Source organism: Cynara cardunculus (genome assembly GCF_001531365.2).
Source record: "Cynara cardunculus var. scolymus isolate 2C chromosome LG 3, CcrdV1, whole genome shotgun sequence".
Lineage (NCBI taxonomy): Eukaryota > Viridiplantae > Streptophyta > Magnoliopsida > Asterales > Asteraceae > Cynara > Cynara cardunculus.
Window position 1 is genome coordinate 11,496,382 of NC_037530.1, and position 23,990 is coordinate 11,520,371.

Consider the following 23,990-nt stretch of genomic DNA (forward strand, 5'->3'; position numbering starts at 1 on the left):
TGGTTGGATCAGGGCCAGTATGCTCTCCATGCATACACGAGGACGCCATAAGGTTTATAGCCACCATGGAAACATCACAAGGTCAGTGCCCCGATGAAGTGTCTGGGTAAAGGATCACAACTAATGTGATCTAACCAGATCACAAAAATAGATCAACAACTAATGAACAAGTCAATATGACTTGACTCTATCTAGTCTTGTCATTCTCAATTCAATAATCTCTCAATCATTGGACTGTGTCAATAAATCATTTACATATCACATTTCATTTGCGCCTCAGCGTTTGGAATAAAACTCAAGAACCGGGCCAACGGTCCCTATTAGGGGCAATAGACTTTGGAAAACTCCAAGGTAGTGCTCAACTAATGGAACACCAAATGGATTTGAACAAAGAAGTGACAATTTGGAAATCCAAAAATCAACATCATGAGGTATTTTCGTACCTCGAGTTACCAATGGGTAAATCAAATTCGAATGGATAGACCTTTAACAATGGTCACTCCCTTGTCAAGATAATAAGAGATTTGTACCTTTATATAGGAGAGATAGTCAAAACCCGATCCCCTTATGCCAATGTTTCCAATCTTTGCTAGTCGGATTTCCTATCACATGTTATATACACTTAGAATGTACCATCCAGGTGATCAAGTCAAGTTGGCGAAACAAAAAACAAATGAGGCCAATCCCGACAGGTAAGTTATGCCGACAAATACCGAAGACCTTTAGAGTTCCATCCAAGTGATCATGTTTTTATTAAAGTCTCTCCGATCCGTGGTATGCGTAGGTTTGGTGTTAAGGGAAAGTTGAGCCCTTGATATGTTGGTCTGTTTGAAATTCTGGAGAGAGTGCGCGAAGTTGCTTATCATCTTGCCTAACCTCCACAGATGTCCCACATTCACAATGTTTTCCACATTTCTTTGTTACGCAGATATAATTATCATCATCTTCATGTTATCAACTACTCGCTAGAGCAAATTCAGCCAGATCTTTCGTACAAAGAAGAACCTGAACGAGTAATCGGGCGGATGTTGAAGAAACTGCAAAACCGATCGATCTCATACATTAAAATCCCAAGGAAGAATCAAGATTATCAGGAAGCGACGTGGGAACAAGAGGAATCGTTCAAAAATGAGTATCCAGATTTCTACAAAAACTGTAAGTCCTCTTATCCTATCTCAGAATTTCGAGGACGAAATCTTTTTTTTTTTAGGGGGGGATATATAATAACCGGACTTCTGTGATGAACTTTACGCTTTACGTGAAAAGTTATTGTGTAAAGTTAGTCATTGCTTTGTATGCTTGTACATATAACATTGGACACGAATCCGAACTAACTTTGTCAAACATGGTCATGAAAGGGGTTTAACATGGACAAGTGAAACTAGAATTAAACCTAAATGTAAAGAATTTACTAATCATTGTAAGGACACAGTTCATAAAACTTGAGGGACTAAAAATAAATAATAGAAAATTATAAAAACAATTTTGAAATTGAAAAAATTCATTTATCAGCCTCTCTTTTCCACTTCTCTCTTAGAACCAAAGCTTTCTCCTTCAAATAGAGCCTAAGATCATAATGAAATCATGAAATATTGAAGAATTAAAGTTAAATCTTGAAGGTAAACCATTGGGTAAGCTTGTAGTCTTGAAATCTAGGTTATTTTATTGAAACACATACTAAGTGTGTGTTTTTTTTGGTTAGGTGCTAGAGTTTGGAAGAAATTAAAGGATTCAACATTTTGATGAGGTTATAATCATCTTTAAGGTAAGAACTTGATAAATTTTAGAAGTTTGATGTTTGCTAACCTATGATTTAAGTGGGTTTTTGGTTGCATGATGTTAGGACTGTTATAAATTAGTAAAAATACTTTAATTTGGTTAATTGATGGTTTAGAATGGTTACCAAATCAAATGATAGTATTGGTATGTTAAAATGGTGAAATCTGGTGTTGTTGGTATGAAACAAAAGCTGTTGGTTGTTTTAAAATGTGTATAAAACCAGCCGTTGATCCGATTGAGGTGTATGATTTGTCATTGGAAATCTTAGAGTGTCTAATACAACTTTTACGTAGAGTCTGAAACCTAATTGTGATCTTAAATGTGTCAAAATGCCAAATTGATGTATCTGGTATGATGGTACTCGGGGTTTGCACATTGTTGGCATAAACTTCGTATTTAATTGGTCGTAGCTTCAAATGACATGAATTTTGTTCTATTGAACTCCTAAAGGACATATATACAACTTTAATTTAGAAAGTATCACCAAATTCAGCTCTTATGTATGAGATATATGTCCAAAACAGAGATGGACAAAAGCTGAAAGTGTGTAGGGGGTGAAATTTTCATTTGCAATGTCTTATTTGCTTGTTAAACCATATCATATCCCCTTATCAGTACTAGAATTGTATTATAATCCTACTGGTATGCAAATAAGGTTTATTTAAGTTAACGAAGATTACACATTGGATAAATGGATTAGACATACATAGGTAATCATGGTACATTCTAAGTGTATATTACATGTGATAGGAAATCCGACTAGCAAAGATTGGAAACATTGGCATAAGGGCTATCGTGTTTTTACTATCTCGGTTATATAAAGGTACGGATATCTTATTATCTTGACACGGGAGTGACCTATTGTTAAAGATCAATCCATTCGAATTTGATTTACCCATTGCCAAACTTGAGGTATGAAAAGACCTCAATGACGTTGATTTTTGGATTTCCATAGCGTCATTCTTTGTAGAAATCCATTTCGTGTTCCGTTAGTTGAGCACGGCGTAGGAGTTTTCCGAAGTCTATTGCCCCTAATAGGGACCGTTGGCTCGATTCTTGAGTTTAACTCCGAACGCTAAGGCGCGAATGGAATATGATATGTAAATGATTTATCGACTCAGACCAATGACTGAGAGATTATTGAATTGAGAATGACACGACTAGATAGAGTCAAGTCATATTGACTTGTTCATTAGTTGTTGATCTATCTTTGTGATCCCGTTAGATCACATTAGTTGTGATCCTTTACCCAGACACTTCATCGGAGGCACCGACCTTGTGATGTTTCCATGGTGGCTATAATCACTTTGGCGTCCTCATGTATGCGTGGAAAGCGCGCTGGCCCTGATCCGGCCATGAGGGTGGATGCATATCCTAGGAACAAAACAGAATTATGACTGCTTTAATAGTAGTCGAGGGCTAGTGGGTGTCGTGCCCACACTGCTAGTTCTCACTTATGCCTATAGGACCATACATCCTCTAGGAACAACGGGTTTAGTGTGTTCGGGTGATTTATGTGAGCTTGAATAACACAAGACAGATGGGGTGATTACGTGAACCCCCTTGTTATATATGATATTCGATTGATTTAAATTATCATTTCATTGTTTATTATTCATTTATTGATCTGTTCACAAAGTCATTACTCAGCCACGTTTGTTTTTCATAGCAGATTCTAGAGACAGGCTAGGTGATTATCCAGGTTGAAAGACTAGGAGTGGACTTTGGAGGCTAACTTTATAGACGACCTCACTTTTGTAAAGTTACTTTTGTAAAGATGTTGGAGTAGAAGAATTTGCTTTTATAAAAATGGAATGTCAAAGGTATTGGTTTCAAGTAATATGACAGCAAACAAACAAATACATCAGAAATAAGCATAACACAATTATGTTGCAACATAAATTGAAGATAAGCTGCTGTTGTTAATCATACAGAAAATGGTCCAAGTTTTTGCCATCCAACACAAACATATCATCTATCTCTGCTCCATGTCAAAGTTTATAATAAATTACAATTATGTCTTGCGAGTAAGTATTAACCATATGAATGATGCCTATGCCGATCCTTCTCCCGTGAAGAATATGAGGAGCCATGGTAGTCCCGATCTGAAAACAGACACACTAACCGTAAGTTTTGGACTCAATTCATACCAACAATCAAAATAATCATTTCATTCATCTACCTCGGGAAGAATGGTGTTTCGCTTTTTCAGCATGTCCTGCATATTTACCATCAGCATGAAACAGATCAGTCAACAGATGGTGAAAATTGATGAATCTAAACTGTCTATAAGTAGTTAAATTTCATGTTTCTTGTCTTAAAAGGTAAATAACTCGATCCAATCAAAACAACTAACCTGAATCCTTCCCTCTGTCCTTTGACCGGTGGCTCCTATCTTTGACTTTTTCTCTGTCCCTCTCTGCATCATCTCGCTCCCTTTCCCTTTCAGAATCTCTCCCTCTTTCACGTTCCCGACCCTTATGTCTTTCCCTTTCCTTATCTCGTTCTCTGTCTCTTGATTGCTCTCCGCTGGTATCTGTTCTATGTTCACCCTTGCTTTTTGAAATAGCTTCCTCTTTAACCTCTCCCTCAACGGGAACATTATCATCACTCTTTGTTGAATCTTTCAACTTACCAATTGCTGCTTTTATCACTGCAAAATCTGGAATAACAGCTGCAGGAGACACCTTGCTTGTGTTTGCATCTTCAGGCATTGGTGGGCCACTTGATGGACCTTCCTGAAACACATAAATTAGAAAACTTCTACTCATGCTGCATCCCAGAAGAGGGAAAAGGCCAAAAAACCAAACAGATATATATATATATACACACACACAGAGAGAGGGAGAGAGAGAGAGATGGACCTTGGGAAGAGGTTGAGATGGTGAATCCCATGACCTATTAGACATCGTAAAAGAACCACCTTCCTTGCATACGGGAATGTATTGTGCCTTAGGTAGAGTGTATAAGTGAGCTAGAACTCTACAAACTTCATCTATGCCCGTTTTTTCGGCATCAAATGCTTTCCACCATGGAGGGTCTTCAGGCAAGGGAACATGGAATCGACGAGCAGCAGCATATACAACTCCACAAGCCACAACCGCACTCTTGAACCGCACACATAAAGTTGTGCGCAAGCTGTTCACAAGGAAAATAGACTTCATGAATGATGAAACACAACAGGGAATCCGCTCAAACCATACAGAGCCAAAAAGGCACACTCCTTTTGTTTTACTTGAAGAAGAAAAAAATAGGGGGACAACTTTTCAACTTCATAATTGCTACTTGATACTACAAATTTAAGACCAACACTCTATTGGTATCATTTGTCAGTTATAGAATTTGTTTAGAATTTACAAGACTCAAATCATTGCTGAAGATGTCATCAGTCAAATTCCAACTCCTATTTTGGCAGAATAAATGATGATCTAATGACCAAGTAGAAATCACAAAGTTTGAGCTCACGAAAAAAATTCAAACATGATTAATGAAAGATGACCAAAGCTAGGAAGACTACATTTACTTGCAAAAGTTAAACAGTACATGCAGAACTCACATAAAAAGTGAATGGGGTAGTAAAAACATGTAAAATGTCGTTTGCAAAAGTTAAACAGTACATGCAGAACTCACATAAGAACACTACAATTCTCATAACAGGTTTCATACCTATCATTTGCAAGATTCCAAGCTTCCTGTCTCAACTCTGGGGGTGTCTCAAGAGTGGCAAGATAATTTGATATGAACTTATGAGGATGTTCAACGTGGCATATGAAACCCATCTCCTTTAGTAAATGTCGTTCCGATCTGATCAAATCCATTTTCAATTCTGAATATTTCTGTCAAAAGTGCAATATGTCAACATAAGCACAAAGCTTGTTTTAAATGGAAAAGTGACCAACCTTCGACTAGATTAAGTTCTAGAGCAAACATCAGCCATATAAATTGATTAGATACCTTTGAAAAGGCATCCAAATGCTCTATCGGTAGATTCTCCCTTCTGCATTCCATTCTGTGGAAAACATTTAGAACGTGCCTCGCTCTCCTAGGGTTTTCCTCTAGTTTTGAGGCAAGCCATACACAGCTCGCAGCAACTCTCTGTGAATATGACAGAAGAGGCAACATGTCATAAGCAAAGAAATTTTTCATATTACTTCCAGTTTGGAGACAAAAAGAAACGTGTGTCGACCGCTAAGATAAATGAAATAAACTTCGAACATCAAAGTCTACATGAACTATTTCAAAGTTCAAAACATTGAATTATACCTTAAAATTATCAAACAGACTTGAATCAAGGAAAAAGCCTGCTAGATATAGTTTAGAAGTTTGTATCATAATATCATATTGGAGTTGAGAAATCATAATCATCTCAGAGATCAAACTGTAAACTTTATTTTGAATGAAAGGGAGCAAGTGGTATATATAATGAGAGGAGAGCCAAACCTTCACGTTGAAACGAACAAATGACTTCTTGCAGTAGAACCGATGGAATAGAACCTGACCAGTGGCCATTACCTGCTGCGGTCTGTGTCGCATATAGTTAAGGAAATTTACAATCCAATTATTCAAGCCAAACATCAGTACTGAACTAGTGTAAACTCTCTATCTGAGGATCCCCACTATACCTTCTTCTCTATGCAACATTAACAATTAAAAAATGTACGACTAAATTGACAAAAGCATAATGATAACTAGAAGGGTACTCGCGCAATGCAACGAGATAAATCTCGATTTTAATGTTTAGTTTTTATTCTGTCTCTATCAATATAATACGATTTTATGTGGTTTTGGGAAAGTGATAAATGTTTTTATTTTTAAATGAAATATAAATTTGAAGATAGCATAAAAATTTGAAAAAAAATATACCGAATAGTTCTCGTTTTTTTTGGTGTAACTTCTTTAATTCAATTTTTTATTATAATTTAATTTAGATTTAAAACAAAGTAATTTATTTTTTGTTTGATAATATAATCTTTTATAAAGATAATAATTAAACATTCTGTTAGAACTCAATGATTATCTTAATTATATTTTAGATTGTCTATATTTAAAATGGATGTTTATCATGTATTTGATTATGCATCTGCAGTTAATTACACGAATTTAAAAATGAAGTTTTAATAAGTTGTACTTACGCAAAATTACTTGTAATCTTGAATTTCAAGTAATATGCATCAATAAACAGTACTTCATGCATAAAAAAATGGTTTTTAAGCGTTTTTGGCAAATGCTTTATAATATAGTATAGATGACATGGGCCAGCAACTCTCCATGTGCCACAGAAAAGTTAACATTCATTAAGGCATGTAGGGAGTAATAATTACATCATACCAAGTAGCTCACCAGAAAGTGTAGCCAGGTTACATCAAGGTGGTTAAGTTAGGGATAAAGTGATTTGTAAGACAAGCAGACTTGTGATATGGTTTTGAATAGGAATGCATAATAAATTCAAGAAAAGAAACATAATGATTACCACAAGGATACACCTTAAGTAAAATGCCACTCTCTTGGATAAGATCACAGCCATATATTCTAAGTGTCGTTTCAGTGGCTTCATCTATTCCATCTTTTCTAGAAGGTGTGTCCTGAAGTTGTTCGTCCGTTAGATAGAACGTGTCAATAGCTGTGTAAATCATAGTTGACGGGGACTACACTGTCACAAGAAACAAACCAGTGTGCAATACCATTAGTATTAACAAAATATAGCAAACATATCAATGTTCATACAATATAACAAGCAACAAATATAGAACTTTAAACGAATATGCCAAGTTTTAACATTCAAAATGAAATTTTGCCAAAACGATTAAATCCTATAGATACTAAAATCACTATACATGGTATACGATTTTCCAAATGACAGAACCACTTGTGTGTTCTTAAAACCCAACCAAACATACCCATTATATCTCACTCGGAAGTAGGGTCTTGGAGGATGTGAAAAGAGAGAGAGAGATGGGCTAAACCAGGATATTGTGATTTTTTGTGTTGTGGACTTGGAGAAGAATCTAGAGCATATAAGACAGAAAAAAAATGAGTGTGTATGTGAACAGGCAACAAGAACAGTAACATCAGCCAACGGTAGCAGTATTGAGGGCCTATGTAATTAAAACAATCAAAACCAACCAGGCAAGGTATGAAAACACCAAACCACTTAAAAGGAAGTACTAGGACCAAATCCTCTCCCTCCAACCACGCTAGGGCATTGCTATCCTTGTGTGTTCTTAAAGAAGGAAACAAAAAACTTGTAATGCATTTATGGTCATTGACAGTAAGTTATGATGTTTTATGAATTATAAGTTATAATGAAACTAATAATCCATAATCTTAAAGAGAGGATCAATTTTCAACAGTAAGGAAAATCAAAATCCATGCAATAAGGTGATCTGTGGAGCAAAACTAAGACATGTTTCAGGAATCGTTCCACCCTTCCCTGTATTGTAGATATTTTTTGTCTTATTCTCCAAATATCATATATTCTTAATATCATGTTGAACAATGGCTCGTCGAATGCATGTGAAATAAATGTATTGGCTAAGCACTAGGGGGGATGTTGCTTGGTTTGTTTTAAGGGTATGGGAATGGGTACGATAAGAAATGAGCATATTAAGAATTCCCCCCAATTTACTACATGCGTTAGCGTATGGATAACTACTCATTAAGTAATCACTCATTGCATTATACATTCATATTCCCATTCCTCACCCCCTGATACCCCCAACCAAGCACCACCTGAGAATGTGTTGATTATGCAGTTGATGAATCATGTTTGACATTACTTGACAATACCAAAACCTACGAATGTCACATAAAGACAATTCTCTAGATTAACTATGGGATTCATCATCATTATAAAATATGATTCTTGTAATATTCTAGAGGATTAAGAAGTTCTGGAAGTCGATTGGCTATTATCAAGAGATTGAGATCAAGAAGTTTCTTAGTCGTGTTTGTATCATGTTTTAATCATTGTTTCGACCAGGATAATTGATTGGAGATGATCCACATAATAGCCATAAAGAGCCACTTTTCTATCTATAGTTCGCGTCCTCCTTCCGTCCCAAAATCCCTATAATTCTTCTATATGCACATGAATTATACAAAACCCATTGTATAAGAACAAGGTTATAGTCTTTTGGATAAAGAAAAAGAGATGCTTCCAAAAAGTTTGGTACCCCCTCCAATCTCGATTTTCAAAATTATTACTTTGCAAGTTTGAAAATTGAATTTACTTCTCTGATTTTTTGTCACTGTTATGTTTCTATTCTGATAGAGATATGTAACTAAGAGGCCATTTACTAAACACTTACCTTGGTAAGCACTTACCAGTTCAACTACCTTACCAGGTGAACATAACAAGGATCGAGAGTCTTCCCAGTAACTCAGTAAGTGAGGGTGATGACTCTTACCTTATAAGCGCTTACCGGGCTTGAGACGCTTACTAAATATCTATTTTGTTGACTGATAATGTTATATGGTAAGGTAAGGGTGATATCTCTTGCCCAGTAAGCAGTTACAGGGTAAGCATTTGATAAGCGTCCCCTAAATGTAATTATCAATTTTCTCAACATAAAAAAATAACTCCTGTCAATCTTGAAGTTGAAAAGCACTTCATTCAACCAAGGTTTTAAAAAGTGGTATCGGGACTCAAAGCGTTTTCCTTCCACGCCCTGAGGCGTACGCCTCAAGGCAGTCCAAGGTGCAAGCCTCGAGGCGTAAAACAAATAAAATTCATAAATATTAATAGCAAGCAAAACATAATTCCATACCAACCTTTAAACGTCATAAATTCATAAAATACTAGTTATACGGCTAAAAACATATCAAATTACAACTTATAGTTCCCCGTAGCATGATCAAGTTGTATAGCTCCACAATGTATCCATAATCACTATCACTTTCATCTTCCAAATCCACAGAAAACAGAAAACTGAAAATAATATAGAAAACAGAAATAAAATAATACAGAAAAACAGAAAATATACAAAAAAAACATACATAACACATAATACATATAGAAAATACATTATACATGATATAGAACATATATACTTGACTGAAATATATACAACATAATATAATACATTATACATAAACTAAAAATATGGACACAACTAAAAAGAACTTACTTTCTGGGTTGGCCTTTGAGATGATTAATCTTCTTGAGAGAGAAAAAAGTAAGAAATGGAGAAGAAATAAGTGTTGTTTGGAGAGGCGTGCACCTTAGAATTTAGAAACGCCTCACGCCTCAACGCCTCAAGGCACCACCTCATCAATTGAGGCTTAAGCCTCGTCCAGGGACCATGAGGCGCCGGCTCATGCGCATTTTGGACCACCTCGCCTTGAGTCGTACGCCTCAAACGATTTTGAAAACCATGCATTAAACAAAAGAAACGTGGTACAGAACATATCCAGTAGGAGCAGAGCAGGGATTTTCGGTCAAGGTGGTCCACTACTCCACTTAACCCCAGGGTAAAAACTAGAAGATTCCTAAAACTTCAAGAATAAACAAAATACACTAGCAAAATGACTAAACCTACCTATAATCAGCGCAAGATAAAAAAAAGGCAATTAACATGTTTATAAGACAACTTTCAGGCATGCTTAAACTAAGAAAACAGTCTATATTTGTGTGTGCTTGTGACAAATGTAAAATGATGAAAGCAAATCCAAGTTACACTTTAGCCTTGTATGGAAATAATAAAATCAAACATAAATGAAGGGGGGTCATCATCGATAGGAAACTAGGTTTAGTTTAAGTTGGAAAGGTTAAGCTATGTTGGAGGTTTCATGATTGATGCATGACATATGTTTTACTTGCGGTTGGGAACAATATACGAATGTATTGCTCCCCATGTATACTCTGATCATATAGAAGTATGTTGATTTTGGTTAGTAAAACACTAGACAATAGATTCGGGAAAATGATTGAACAATAAGTTTACATGCTAGTAGCAAACATAAATACGTCTGCATAATCATAGCATTTTCATGACAACTCTTACAACTAAAGACATATTAGCATGCCACTGCGGATCTAATATTAATTTGAAAATTGAAATTTTGATTAATTCAAGTTTCCAACCATTCATTTGATTTCCTTTTATACCTCTCAAATACTCAGTCTAACCCGATTCTCAATCAGAATTACGAATATATATACACACACACACTTAATCAGAATTATGATGATTTTCGGTAGTTAATGCTAGTGACAAAATTATACATCACCCTTTCTAATCATTTGAACACCCAAAACGACACTGTCTTGACTATTATTAAAAACAGGAAGCATAATGGATTGATGCTACGATGAGCAATAAGCCGTACATGAAAAATATTGCAGACATCCAATGACATCAACAAGCTAGTTGAAAAATAAGAATCATCTCTGAACCAAGAAATCCTACTGGTCCAACTGATCCAAAGAAGAAATCGGTCGATAGGGTTATTTAAACAACTTTTAAACAAATCCAAATACAACGTATTAAGACTCAAGCATTAACAACCAAAAATCAAATACAATGTACAAGTACAAAGCAACCTGCGAACGATAAATAGCACAAGACAAACCTCTGCAAAAGGCGAGGAGACTGATGACGAGCAGCCGGCAGCGGTGAGTCCGATTTGGATTTTGATTCGCCTGATTCGATTTCGAGTGAGGCTATTAGGGTTCAGAACTTCTGATTCGTTCGAGTCTGAGGGCTTCTGGGTTGAGGGACGAGGGCAACCGGATGAGGGTGGGCCTGTGGGCTAAACCATTTAGGCGAATATGAACAGTAACAGCTACGATTCAATAATTGTACTTCCGAAGCTATAGTAAAGTAGAATCATAGTAACTTACCAAGCCGCCTCAACTGTATATCGTCTTCTTCTCCCTCCAGCGATTTGAAACCCTAAAATCTTCTTGGATTTGGGAACCTTAAACACAATGAAAGGCTTGGAGATTGTTAATCGTTGAACGTCAACAGGTAAGGAACTGCGGTTGCCGCCGTAGACGGCTCTCTCCGGTGTCACTGAATTGGCCGATCAATCTAAAGTTCTCATTTCTAAACCCACCCTCTCGTTCAAACTCTACAAAGTACAAACCCCCGACTGTTTAACCCGGTGAAAAAAAGTTTAGAAATCAGATAGTTACACTTCACCCCCTACATTTTTATTTTATTTCAAAAGACACCTTGTTTCGGATAATCAAAATACTATCACTAGATATTCATGAATCGAACATTCAGCGAACCTTTTATGAATCGTTTGGCAGAAAGTTATGTTCGTTTATTTAATAAATGAATGAACATGAACGAGTTTTTTTTATTCTTTTAGATAAACGAACAAACATGAACAAAGTTCTTGTTCGTTCGTGAATGTTTGTTTCCCTGTGGCTTAAGAGAAAATAAATTTATCAATTAGACATTTATAATTTCACACATATTTTTTTGATTTGCTAGGAGTGTGTATCTCAGTAATCGAAGTCAAAATTTGCTAAATCCATCGACATTGGATAGGTTATGTTATGAATTATCATGTTCAAATTGGTTTTTCCGACTATGTCAATATTTGAGTTACTCACTTAAGTTGCATGAACGTTCCCAGTTTTTAGTCGTTAGTTTTTGGTCTTTAGATGCGATGAGTTATTAAAGCATGATATATTATTATGGGCCTAAAGAAAAGTAGGATGCGACATTTTTCCTTCCATTTTTTTTTCCACCTATTAGTTAGAGGGGAGTGTTAATGGCACCCCCTATTAGTTAGAGGGGGAGTGCTAATGGCACCCCTAATAGGGGTGTGGAATGCTTTGGAATTTGGAATTACTTTGATTTCCATCAAATGAGATTTCTAAATCCCATCCCATGTTTGTAGGTAGGATTCCACACCCCCTAACAGGGGGTGTGGAATGCTTTGGAATTTGGAATTACTTTGATTTCCATCAAATGAGATTTCTAAATCCCATCCCAAGTTTGTAGGTAGGATTCAATGAAATCTCAGGATTTCAAATCCAAACAATTCTTCAAATCAAACATGAAATTGAAATGAAATTGAATTCCAAATCATATCCAGTCCTACAAACCAAACATGACCTAAGTAGTACCTTCTGGGTTGTAGGATTGAAATTGGATTCCAAAGACTTTAAAATTTAGTTTCATTCCGATTCCATATATGTTTTGAGGATTTCCTGGATTTGAAATCCCCAAAATTTCATTGAAATCCCACAAGTATAAAATCTTACGGGATGGTTGGTATTTCATGGGATTTTGTAAAACTTAAATATAATAATGTTTTAAAACATGCTAAAAAAACATTTATTTTGTAATAATCAATTAATAAAAGATAATTTATTTATTATTTATAAAGAATGAAATCGGATTTCATTCCATATAAAAAATCCCTTCATTTCACCAAACCAAAATCCCATAGTTTTCGAGTGAGTGTCACATTTTGATATCCCTTCACTGTAGCAGCAGTAGTTGCAGGTTTCTGAGTAGGAACAAAAGTGGTTGATTTTGGGGTTGAGAAAGCATGTTTGAAGATGCAAAACCAAAGAAGTAGGTTTGAGAGAGAAGTTGTCTCTCCCTTTGCATTTTGCGTTAAAAAATGACTGAAATGCCCTTCACATAACTCACCAGTAATGAGAACACTCGACAAATGCTCTTATTAGGGCAAAGGGATTATTTCTGTAACAAAATGCAAACACAAAATCACTTGTATACTTCAAAGTCAAGTGACAAAAACCAAAGACCATTTTGGTAATTTACTCTTTGCTTTATGCTATTGCCTTTTTTCACCTTTGAATTCTTTTAAAAGAACACATTTTACAATAACTTCCGTAATAAGACGTATAATTCCTATTCAGACCAATGATTTGTTACAACAGATGATCTTTGCAGCAGTAATCATCTCTTTGGATTAAGAGCTTCAACTTGTGAAAGCAATACAAGTTGGTCGTTGGCTACATAAGACGGCCCACATAATGAGCTCGGGGATATTGTTTTTGTAGTTGCGGCCACTGCACAAACAACTGATCAGCCATGCGTAATTTGTAAAGAAGCAAGCCACTCAGTGACAGTCTTTTCACTCTTGCTATACTCTCCACATAGAATATATACGACCATCTCATTCCCAAAACCTGCACACGTAATTTACGGGAAATTGTTTAAAATACATGGGAACTTTCCAAAAAATGAAATGCTGCAATTTTCATGGCACAGAGAATGTACTACTTCAAAGTTGTAGTACTTGAACCTTGAAAATGAACGCAATCGCACATATAGGGATACAAGTCCCAGGACCATTGCATAGAATCTGTGTAAAGAAGATGAAATGCCATCAAGACCACAAAAAGTAAGAAATAATACCGGTTATAGTGAAATAAATAACATAGTACCACTTGAGGTCTGATTTTTATCATAAGCCACAAGGCATGAGCTAAAGCTAGTAATGTGGTTCCAACTGAGGTAATATATGATTGACCCACTTCACGGCTTCGATAAATCTGCATAAATTGGGTATCATCTCCCCCCTGCAAGCTTGTCTACACAAGTAGGAACCCGTTTAATGTCACAGCTTGAGTCAGTCAGAAAACAAACGGGCCATGTCATTCAAAGTAAATTAGACAAGCGTGATTCCAGTTTGAAATTAAATGAAAGAAGCGCATAATTTTGAGAGAAAAACACAGCATGGCCTTCTATCTTGGAAATTAAGGCAGTGGAATCCATCCATCAAAGGAACCATATTACCTGTAAGAATTCAAGACATCTAGAGATGAAATGTACTTCTCTAAGGTTCCTAATGTATATTATCATAATGGCAATAAGTGAAGGCCATGAATTCTAGCTGCTTTACATGATCATAGTAGCATTGACAGATTGGGTGTGGATGCATGATAGCTCCATTTTTAATGCTTAGATTCAAATGCCTGCCATACCCTTTGTGTGCGCCAAACTTGAAATCCACAAGCTCACTAATATTGAAATCTATAATTGAGAATATAAAAAGCCATAATGGCTTGAGAGGGAGGCAAGCTGCCTTCCCAAACGAGTACATTAATACTGACTCAAGCTCACTAGTTTAAAAATACAACCCTTTGTGTGTGCAAACTTGAAAAAGCTTGACCTCCAAGTCTGTCTTGTTCTAATGGAACCCAAGTACAGTAATTCCATATCAAATCTGAATTGTGAGTAGGAATGGAGATCGAAATGCAACCAAAAAGAGGCTGGTGGTAAGCTTGTCAGAGCAAAAATGATGCCCTAACACTTCTTGTCAATGATTAAGGGGCCATTTACAAAATTCTTACTCGGGTAAGCGCTTACCAAGTCACATTTCTTACCGAATGAGTATGACAAGGACCAAAAATCTTACCTGGTAAGAGCGAAGACAATAACCGAGAGTCTTACCCGGTAAGTGATGGCGACGACTCTTACCACAGTCAGCGCTTACCGGGTAAATTTTTATATATGTTGTTGTTTTCCTAGACTAAAATCTACCTGATAAGTAAGCGATAGAGTTGAATTTTACCGTTAAGCGCTTACCGGGTAAGTGTTTAGGTAAACGGCCCCTAAGATGCATAAAACATAACCCAAGCTTGGACTTTGTATCCTATCAAATTAAAAAGAACACAAAGATTTCACCAACGTCATCTACCAATTGCAAGCTTTACCGCACTGAAAATTGATAAATATCACAATGGAACTGAAGAGAAAACCATCTGAAGAAAATTTGAATTCGGTACCTAGCACCTCTGTTTCATTTTCTGGGAAGCCAATGGTAATTCCACGTCAATATGAGCCTCAACTAAAGTTAGGCAAGTATATAGGCTTGAATTTTAAAAAATGGAAGAGCTCATGGACAAATGGGGTATTATGTTGTGTTAAAAAAATTCTAATGTTGAAAAGTTCTTATTTTTCAGAAGACTAAACTTTTAACCATGTCATATATGTCAAAACTTACTTGTATTCATCACTAAAAACCTCATTTTGCATTTCATCCATCCCAAAACAAATACAACAATTTCCTTCCCGGGGTGTCCAATATTTAATATAGAAATTATGATTACTGCTGCTAACAATGATAATAAGGTAATAACAATATAATTTTTTAATAATAATAATAATAATTTTTTTATAATTATAATCATGAATCAAATTTGGGAAAGAGTGTGAGACTCAACCTCTTCATGGGTTTCAGAGATTCCTAAATATTTGGAAATGATTTCAAATTTTCAATATTTGAAACCTAAACCCACAAGCCAGATACACCTACTTTACCATCACTGCATTACCACATTCCAAAATCTATCAACCAAACACTGCCGAATATGCATATGGCTACCTTAAGTTGGTCAATGCATAAAATTGATGCACATACGAGAGGATTCCCTGAAACACTTTATATTTGATGATCCCCATAAATAACCACCGAATACAAGTACACTTGACATCCGAATCATTAATGAGACCAAGTACAAGTAATTAACCAATCATTACGCTTAGAAAGGTTCCTACTATTCAATGAAATATGGCTCTAAAGAAGTTGCTTAAGCTTATATACATATTTTGAGATTGAGCTACAATGTATATCAATTCTACCTAGCTTAAGGAACACCCTGACCAGTTTGGCTTCCTAGAGTCAAACCTAGTAGTTTTCAGTAGATCTTGTTGGGTATATTGTGTAAATTTAAAGATTGATAACGTCGTCTGAAAAAAGAACTTATTTAAGGGTTTGTTGAGAAAGAGAACACTGACTAATCATCTGAATATCAAGTCAGTGGGTAAAATGAGAAGTACCAAAGGACCAATCAACTGAAGAACAAGTTCAGTAGGTAAGGATCAAAGGCTCAGCAACTGATGAAGAAAACCAGTTGCTAGTGGATCAAGAAACCAACGCGAGAAAGCAAGTTGGCAGACAATCAAGCAACTGATGAAGGAAGGCCAGTTGCTGACTCTCAGCTGATCCCAACAAGTCAACAACTGAAGATGAATTTGACAGGTTATGGGTCTGCAGTTGTCAGCAAATCTGAAGTCTTTCTGACACATCAGAATGTATGTCTTATTCCTCCTGACTTAAAAGACTATCAGGCCCAGTACTCGATGGCGACTGATGACAAAGTCAAAGCAGCAAAATAGACAATAAACATTTAATTAAAGCTGCAAGCCGACCAAGACAGGAGGAGTTGCAAGAGAATCAGTCAAGAACGATTTCCAGATCGTGTATCGAAACCCAATGGACTACCAAACGTGGCCCGTCTATATCTCTTTGTGGGTATAAATATCAGACTGAAGACAGCAAGACTTCCTGAGCTTGCTAGTCTGTCCATTGAGCCTAACTATCTATCAAAGTGTGTCTAAGCCTAAGCGAGTGAAGTTCAAGAGTTCTAAAACTTAAAGAAGCTCTCTTCTCTTATGTATTCCTACTAGGCAGTTATCATTTAGGGTTGAGTAAGAATTAGAACACTGAGAGAGAAGCGGGTATTTCATAATTTGTCACATTCTGAATTTATTCAGAATAGAAAAGGAGATTCTCGTTCAGACTTCTAAATCAACCAATTTTGATTTACAGTTCATTTTCCACACCAGATTGTTGCTATTGTTTAAAGTTTATTAATTAAAAATAATCTTAAACTTGTTGAATTTGTATTCAAACCCCCTTATACAAATTACTTGTTGAATTGTTTACGCTTCAGGACCAGCAAATTAATAAAAAATAATTTTAAACTTGTTGAATTTGTATTCAAACCCCCTTCTACAAATTACTTGTTGAATTGTTACCCTTCAGGACCAACAAAATTTATTATGAAATTTATTACGAGTTAAACACAAATTACTTTCTCTTTAGTGATCCTTGTAAAGTTTAATGTTGTAACCAAAATTTGAATGAAAGTCAGAATTCCATATCAATATCAATGCAAATAAGTACTTGTTTTAACTTTATATAAGCTTATTGATCAACTCTTTTATCCATGTTTAACATGACTGGAACACATAGCAGTGCTCAATATGAAGGTATGATAATCAACATCTACCACTGTTGTAGACTGTCTTGATCCAGTAGCAGGTGTGTGATATTTATTATAGCAGCAGTCCTCAATATGAAGGTACGATAAGTAAGTACACACAAAAAAAATCATCATAGTACTTCCTGGAAAAAATGCACATCATGTATGGATGTGCCTCTGCTTTGAAGAATCAAAAAATCAACCAAGCAGTGTTTAATTGTAAGTTAAGGAGGGGATATCGAGAGTAAAAACATACCGGGTTATCAGAACTCTGCAGTGTATGATAAGATTTAGACCCCGTTTGTTTTTTCTTTAAGTGATATATAAAGCACTTACGTCTAATTCGACATATGTGAATTCAGACCATTTGCTTTTTTTTTGTTTCAGATTTGCAATCATCTTATAACATATGTCCAGTCCCACCGAAGAAAAGAATGATTTAATATGTCTGAAAGTTGGAATACAGTGCTTCTCGTTAACGATGGTTCTTGATCTGCTTCTTAGCCGCTTTCTTGATCTGCTGCAGAGGTCTGATCTGCTTCTCGTTGTCACCATTGCTATTGCCAATCCATCGGTAATTGGATGAGGGAGAGAGAGAGGTATGGGGTAGTGATGGTACATGTGAGAGGGAGTTTGAGGCATGATCGTGCGAGAGAAAGAATATGAAGGTTTTATAAAAGTAAAATGGATAAATACATGTATTCAACATTCAGATTTCAGATGCTACCTTTTAATGTTCAGATTTCAACCTTCAGCTTTTAAAAAACGAACATCCTCTTAATGTTTTACATAATTCAATCACAACAAAGATTTTCCTAGTTCTAAATTTACATATAATAACTTTTTCACACAGCATTATTGCAAAATTATATCCATATCCAAAAACATCAAGAGCAATGCTCAAAGATTGAATCCAAGTTCAAACAAGTCAAAATCACAAATTCAAAGCAAAACCCTCCAAACAAATAAATAGACTAACATAATGCAAAACTAAAGTGGGTATCAAAACAAAATCACAAAACGATTTGCATTAAATCATCATGAACCACGGTAAAATGGCATCAAAGTTTCATAATTGGGAACAACAAATTTGTTTAAAATATGGAGGCACGTTAACCCTGAGATCAAGAGTGACAAGAACAAAAACTGTGCTCCAGAACCGCTTCTTTTGCTTTGTCAAACTAACAAGATCATAACGGCACACAAACTCATCCAAGGGAACACCTTGTCCGTGCCAAAATTTATGTTCACGTAATCTAAGAGTTACCAAGATGATGTCAAATGCTTGATAAAATTTATACAAATGAGTGAAAAGTATTATAGTAGTTTAGTTGCCGACCCTTTCCCCATAAGGTGCAAGGATGGCTTAGAAGTTGGGTAATGTGATTAAGCAGTAGATAGAATTGCCACACTCTCGGCAATTGGCAATTTTGATAAAAAGGTAGACAAATACAAAAGACGATCTAAGAGTTTAACAATCATATTCGAAATTTTAATGGATTGTAACAATGATAAGGCTACATATAATGAACTCTTTACCTAGTATTTCATCTACATAAACTAAAAGTCGACGTACTTTATCCAAGTCAAACCAAGCAAAAGTCCATTTCTGGCTAAACTCAGTTAGAGGACAAGTCAGAGTTTGGATAAAAAACGTAGACATAAGAAACTCAATATTTTATTCCTCTAGAGGATTGATCCGGGAATCAATCATGTGACTGCACCAGAAGCATAAACATAAATAACAGCTAAAAAATTGTACATAAATACAAAAAAGCAATCCAACTATTTTACGAACTTGTGCAAAATTTCAATGCATTAAAGAAACAAAATTAACGAGCAACAGTATGTTTTTTATATACCTTATCATCCAACGTCTCCTCAAAAACGTACGCCTTCTGAAGACTCATGTTGTCTGTTGCTGCAGCAACGTAAAATCTTGGAGAAAATCGATCTTTTTGCATAACAGATAACAGATTTATCATCTCTGCTGTGTGCCCCCCTGTACGAGAACCAAAGACACTGATGGGGGACTGAAAGAGAATTCAAACAATTTGAAGAAAAAAATGCTCCCACCATCCAAAAAAATGTACAGTTTGACTTTTGGGTAAATCATTGACTTCCCAAATCAAATTTGATAAGTTAGAAACCTAACACCAGCAATTTCTAGATATATGTATAAACAAGAAAGAAAATATGCTTGAAAGCACACCTGAGCCTAAAACAACAAGAGTACTCAAATGCTTCTGAGAAGAGTTACGGATCGGTTTACTAGTCTGAGATATAACATACAGAATCCGGACTATGAGTAGCGTGGTAGTAATAACAGCAAAGAGAACAACTGAGACAAACTCCACCATTTTCGAATAGGCAACCAGCTATATTACGTGTTTAAGTGCAAAGTACACTACCTGCATCACATTCATGAATTAGTTAGGAACAGCGAGAAATACTCGACTCAAGGCTTTATGGGTATTCACATAAAAAGACAGCAATGCATGTACCATTCCCCCCCCCCCCCNATCCCAAGAAAACAAACCCATTGCCTTCTTTAGCAAAAAGTTATGCTCCACCATGCAAGATCAGTCAACTTATACCAAGGAGTTCTACGCCGTCAAACACCACCCAGCTTACGGCTTTAATTGAAGCCACTAAATCCTTAACCACCAAAATCGATTCCCAAACAGCAACCACCGCCAACCTCGTCACCCTCTTTTAATTCCAAAACTAAATTAGCAATCTCAAACTTAATTCTTTCCAACCTCAAAGTGAAGTAAATTCTAATTTATTTGAGACAAAACTTCCAGTAGATGATCCTTCATATCAAGTACTTCAATTATCATAACTATGAACAAACCCCTATCCATTTTGCATTTGAAAACGTACTAGGTTTGACATCAAAATACAAATTGCAGCTCTATTTTAAAAAACCAAGGAAAGTTTTCACTGCTATTCATCATGAAGGCTTATGACAGTTCCTTTATATAACCGTATACGATAATATAAACATCGAACGATGATGTTCTTATGCAAACTACACCTTTGGTTAAATCAATAGAAATAAACGAGAAAAAAATTGATCATATATTTCTTCCCAACAATTACTATAAACATACCCCTAAAATAGAATGGCATCTCACACACACATATTCTCAGGATATTCATGTACATTGATTAGTGAGATTTCTCCCTTCTTATTTCTCATCTCCATAATGTAGATATTTGAAGATCAAACAAAATTTCAAGAGTCACAAACTATATCGAGCTTACAGAGAAACTTTTTAGTTTCTTGATTAGAATTCCTAGTGGTGGCGCCGGAAAAGATGAATGGAAGTGCTTCTAAACCAAACCAAACTATATTTAACTCAAAAGTAGGGTCTGGAAGGTGTAGGATGTAATGTCACATGTCCTCTAAACCGAAAGGTAGAGAGACTGTTTCCATGAAGACCCCCGACTGTTTCCAACCACTCATTTGATTTCCTTTTATACCTCTCAAATACTTGCTATTCTAACTCGTTTCTCAATCGGAATTATGAATACACACACACTGATACGGCCCAACAGGACCAGTCTACTAGTCCACAACATCAGACAGTCCAGATCAAAGCAAGACCCACTAGAGAAGTCAAGAAGCCCATGAGATATAGAGATTGATCGACAAGCAGCATGTTCCCACGTTTTTATTTACTGCATCCTTGTTTTGTGTTAAGTTGAAGTAGTCTGCATCATGTTAGGGAAGTTAGTGCATGTTAGGAGTTAGTTGCATGAAATAAGGAACATGGGTGATGAACCCACTTTCCCAGCATGTTTAAATTGAAGTCATTTGCATTGAGTGGAATACACAGAAAATTGTCCCAAATTGTCTCTACTCTTTCCTTTCCTTCCTGTCWTCGCAGTGAGTGCCATCAATTGGTGCTTTCATTCTCAACTCACCTCCACCATGCCACCCCGCCGGGATACCACCGGTGATGACAACCAACCACCACTCACCGATCTCCTCACACAACTTATCTCAGCCACCAATACCGCTGCTGACTGCAACACCACCCAGCTTACGGCTTTAATTGAAGCCACTAAATCCTTAACCACCAAAATCGATTCCCAAACAGCAACCACCGCCAACCTCGTCACCCACATCACCACCCAATCGAACAACCTCACCAACGACATCAACAAAACCCCGCCCATAAACTTCCCAAAAAAGAACCCTTTCTCTCCCTCCTCCTCATCCCACCCGCATCATCCTAGATCACCAAAAATTCAGCTTCCCTCMTGCGATGGCACGAACCCCCTTGGTTGGATTTTCCAGGCGGAAAGCTTCTTTTCGTACTACAAGATTCCACCGGAGGACYGCGTCGCACTCATAGCATTCCATGTTACCGGTGATGCTCTCGCTTGGTACCAACATTTAGCCAGCAACCATCTCCTCGGAACATGGGACACGTTTAAAAGACAGCTTGAACTCCGCTTCGGCCCTTCCTCCTACGAAAATCACGAAGCAACTCTCCTGAAATTACACCAGACGACAACAGTTCGAGCATATCAAACCGAATTCGAAAAACTGAGTAACCGAGTCACCGGGCTATCCCCACAAACCCTAACGAATTGCTTTATTTCGGGCCTTAAACCAGAAATCCAATCCGACTTAGCCATCCTTAAACCCACCACATTTCATGAAGCGTGTGGCCTGGCCCAACTCGTGGAAGACAAACTCAACCACCAACCTAAACCGAAATTTTCATATTCCCCTAAACCATTCTCCCCCAACCCCACGTCCACTCCACATACCAGTACACCTCCTTCAGCCGCCATTAACAAAACCCATCCCACCCCAGAACCAATCACAACCCCCAACCCACCAAAAYCATTACCATTCACAAAACTATCACCAGAAGCTCTCCAACAACGCCGAAAAGACGGGCTTTGCTTCCGTTGCCCTGAGAAGTTTTTTCCAGGACATAAGTGTTCCCCACCCCAGTTCTTAATAATCGTGGATAACGACGATCAACAATCTCTGTCAGACCCAAACGACACCACCCCACCCCACTCGAAGCCACACCACCATCACAATTATGGTCCCTATCTGCCGCCGCATACTTTGGCATGTCATCTGCCCAAACCCTACGGCTCACAGGCTTCATCAGAACACAACCGGTCACGGTGTTAATTGACTGCGGCAGCACACGTAATATTGTGCAGCCCCGAATCGCAAAACAGTTAACCCTCCCGACCAACCCGCTTGAACCGTTTCGCGTTATGGTAGGCAACGGCCAATTCATTCATTGCTCGGCGTATTGCCCAGAGGTCACATCACAGCTACAGAAAACCAAATTTTCAACCTCTTTTTTCGTCTTACCAGTGGAGGGTGCCGATATTGTTTTGGGTATTTCATGGTTGGCTGCCCTCGGAACCATAACGGCTGATTTTTCCGTCCCACAAATTTCCTTCGTTAAGGATGGCCACCACTGTACTTTACAAGGTGAACCACGCACCCAACAAGTCTCATCGAGTTCATTATCCACTATGCTCAAACATGATTTCATTGCTTCCATTCATACCCTCACCATGGAACCAAAAACCCCCATCCAAAACCAAACTGCCGACAGTGTTGACCCAAACATTACGGCCCTATTAGACCTCTTCCAACCCATTTTTGACGTACCACACAACCTTCCACCAACCAGGTACCACGACCACCATATTCCCTTACTCAACAACAACCAACCAGTCAACGTTAAACCATACCGTTACCCCCACTTCCAAAAACAGATTATGACGCAACTCATCACCGAAATGCTACAAGACGGCATAATTCGACCAAGCCAAAGCTCTTTTTCCTCTCCTGTTTTGTTAGTCAAGAAAAAAGATGGCTCCTGGCGTTTCTGCGTGGACTACCGGGCCTTGAACGCAGTCACAGTCAAAGATCGATTTCCGATCCCAACAATCGACGAACTCCTTGACGAATTACATGGTGCAACAGTCTTCTCCAAGATCGATTTGCGCTCCGGATATCATCAAATCCGTGTGGCTGAAGCAGATATWCACAAAACCGCATTTCGCACAGCRGATGGCCATTACGAGTTCCTCGTGATGCCGTTTGGCCTCACGAATGCACCGTCCACATTTCAATCAGCCATGAACGACCTCTTTCGACTCGTGCTTCGCCTCTTTGTGCTGGTTTTTTTCGACGATATACTCATCTACAGCAGCAACCGAGAAGACCATTACG

General features: G+C 37.1%; 2 protein-coding genes across 11 annotated transcripts in view; both read right to left on the reverse strand.

Annotated features, from left to right (window-relative positions):
• Nucleotides 1-3,658: 3,658 nt before the first annotated feature.
• Nucleotides 3,659-23,990, reverse strand: part of LOC112509840 (cyclin-L1-1) — a 23,203-nt gene continuing 2,871 nt past the window's right edge. Inside the window, exons 1-10 of one of the 6 annotated variants that reach the window (XM_025115020.1) lie at nt 11,621-11,841; nt 11,350-11,522; nt 7,261-7,429; nt 6,220-6,301; nt 5,734-5,874; nt 5,446-5,615; nt 4,644-4,917; nt 4,136-4,517; nt 3,962-3,997; nt 3,659-3,884 (exon numbers count right to left, since the gene is read on the reverse strand). In XM_025115020.1, coding sequence (XP_024970788.1) covers nt 3,814-3,884; nt 3,962-3,997; nt 4,136-4,517; nt 4,644-4,917; nt 5,446-5,615; nt 5,734-5,874; nt 6,220-6,301; nt 7,261-7,412 — 1,308 coding nt within the window. In that variant the 5' untranslated portion in view covers nt 7,413-7,429; nt 11,350-11,522; nt 11,621-11,841 and the 3' untranslated portion in view covers nt 3,659-3,813. Of the gene's footprint in view, nt 3,885-3,961; nt 3,998-4,135; nt 4,518-4,643; nt 4,918-5,445; nt 5,616-5,733; nt 5,875-6,219; nt 6,302-7,249; nt 7,430-7,676; nt 8,135-11,349; nt 11,530-11,620; nt 11,842-23,990 lie in introns of those variants that run through there. The other 5 variants (XM_025115022.1, XM_025115021.1, XM_025115025.1 and 2 more) reach the window with 5 other exon arrangements.
• Nucleotides 13,598-23,990, reverse strand: part of LOC112509841 (UDP-N-acetylglucosamine transferase subunit ALG14) — a 13,354-nt gene continuing 2,961 nt past the window's right edge. For all 5 annotated transcript variants that reach the window (XM_025115029.1, XM_025115030.1, XM_025115026.1 and 2 more), the window contains 5 exons: nt 19,974-20,172; nt 19,624-19,763; nt 14,156-14,302; nt 14,014-14,073; nt 13,598-13,897 (listed from right to left, as the gene is read on the reverse strand). In XM_025115029.1, coding sequence (XP_024970797.1) covers nt 13,721-13,897; nt 14,014-14,073; nt 14,156-14,302; nt 19,624-19,763; nt 19,974-20,121 — 672 coding nt within the window. In that variant the 5' untranslated portion in view covers nt 20,122-20,172 and the 3' untranslated portion in view covers nt 13,598-13,720. The remainder of the gene's footprint in view (nt 13,898-14,013; nt 14,074-14,155; nt 14,303-19,623; nt 19,764-19,973; nt 20,173-23,990) is intronic.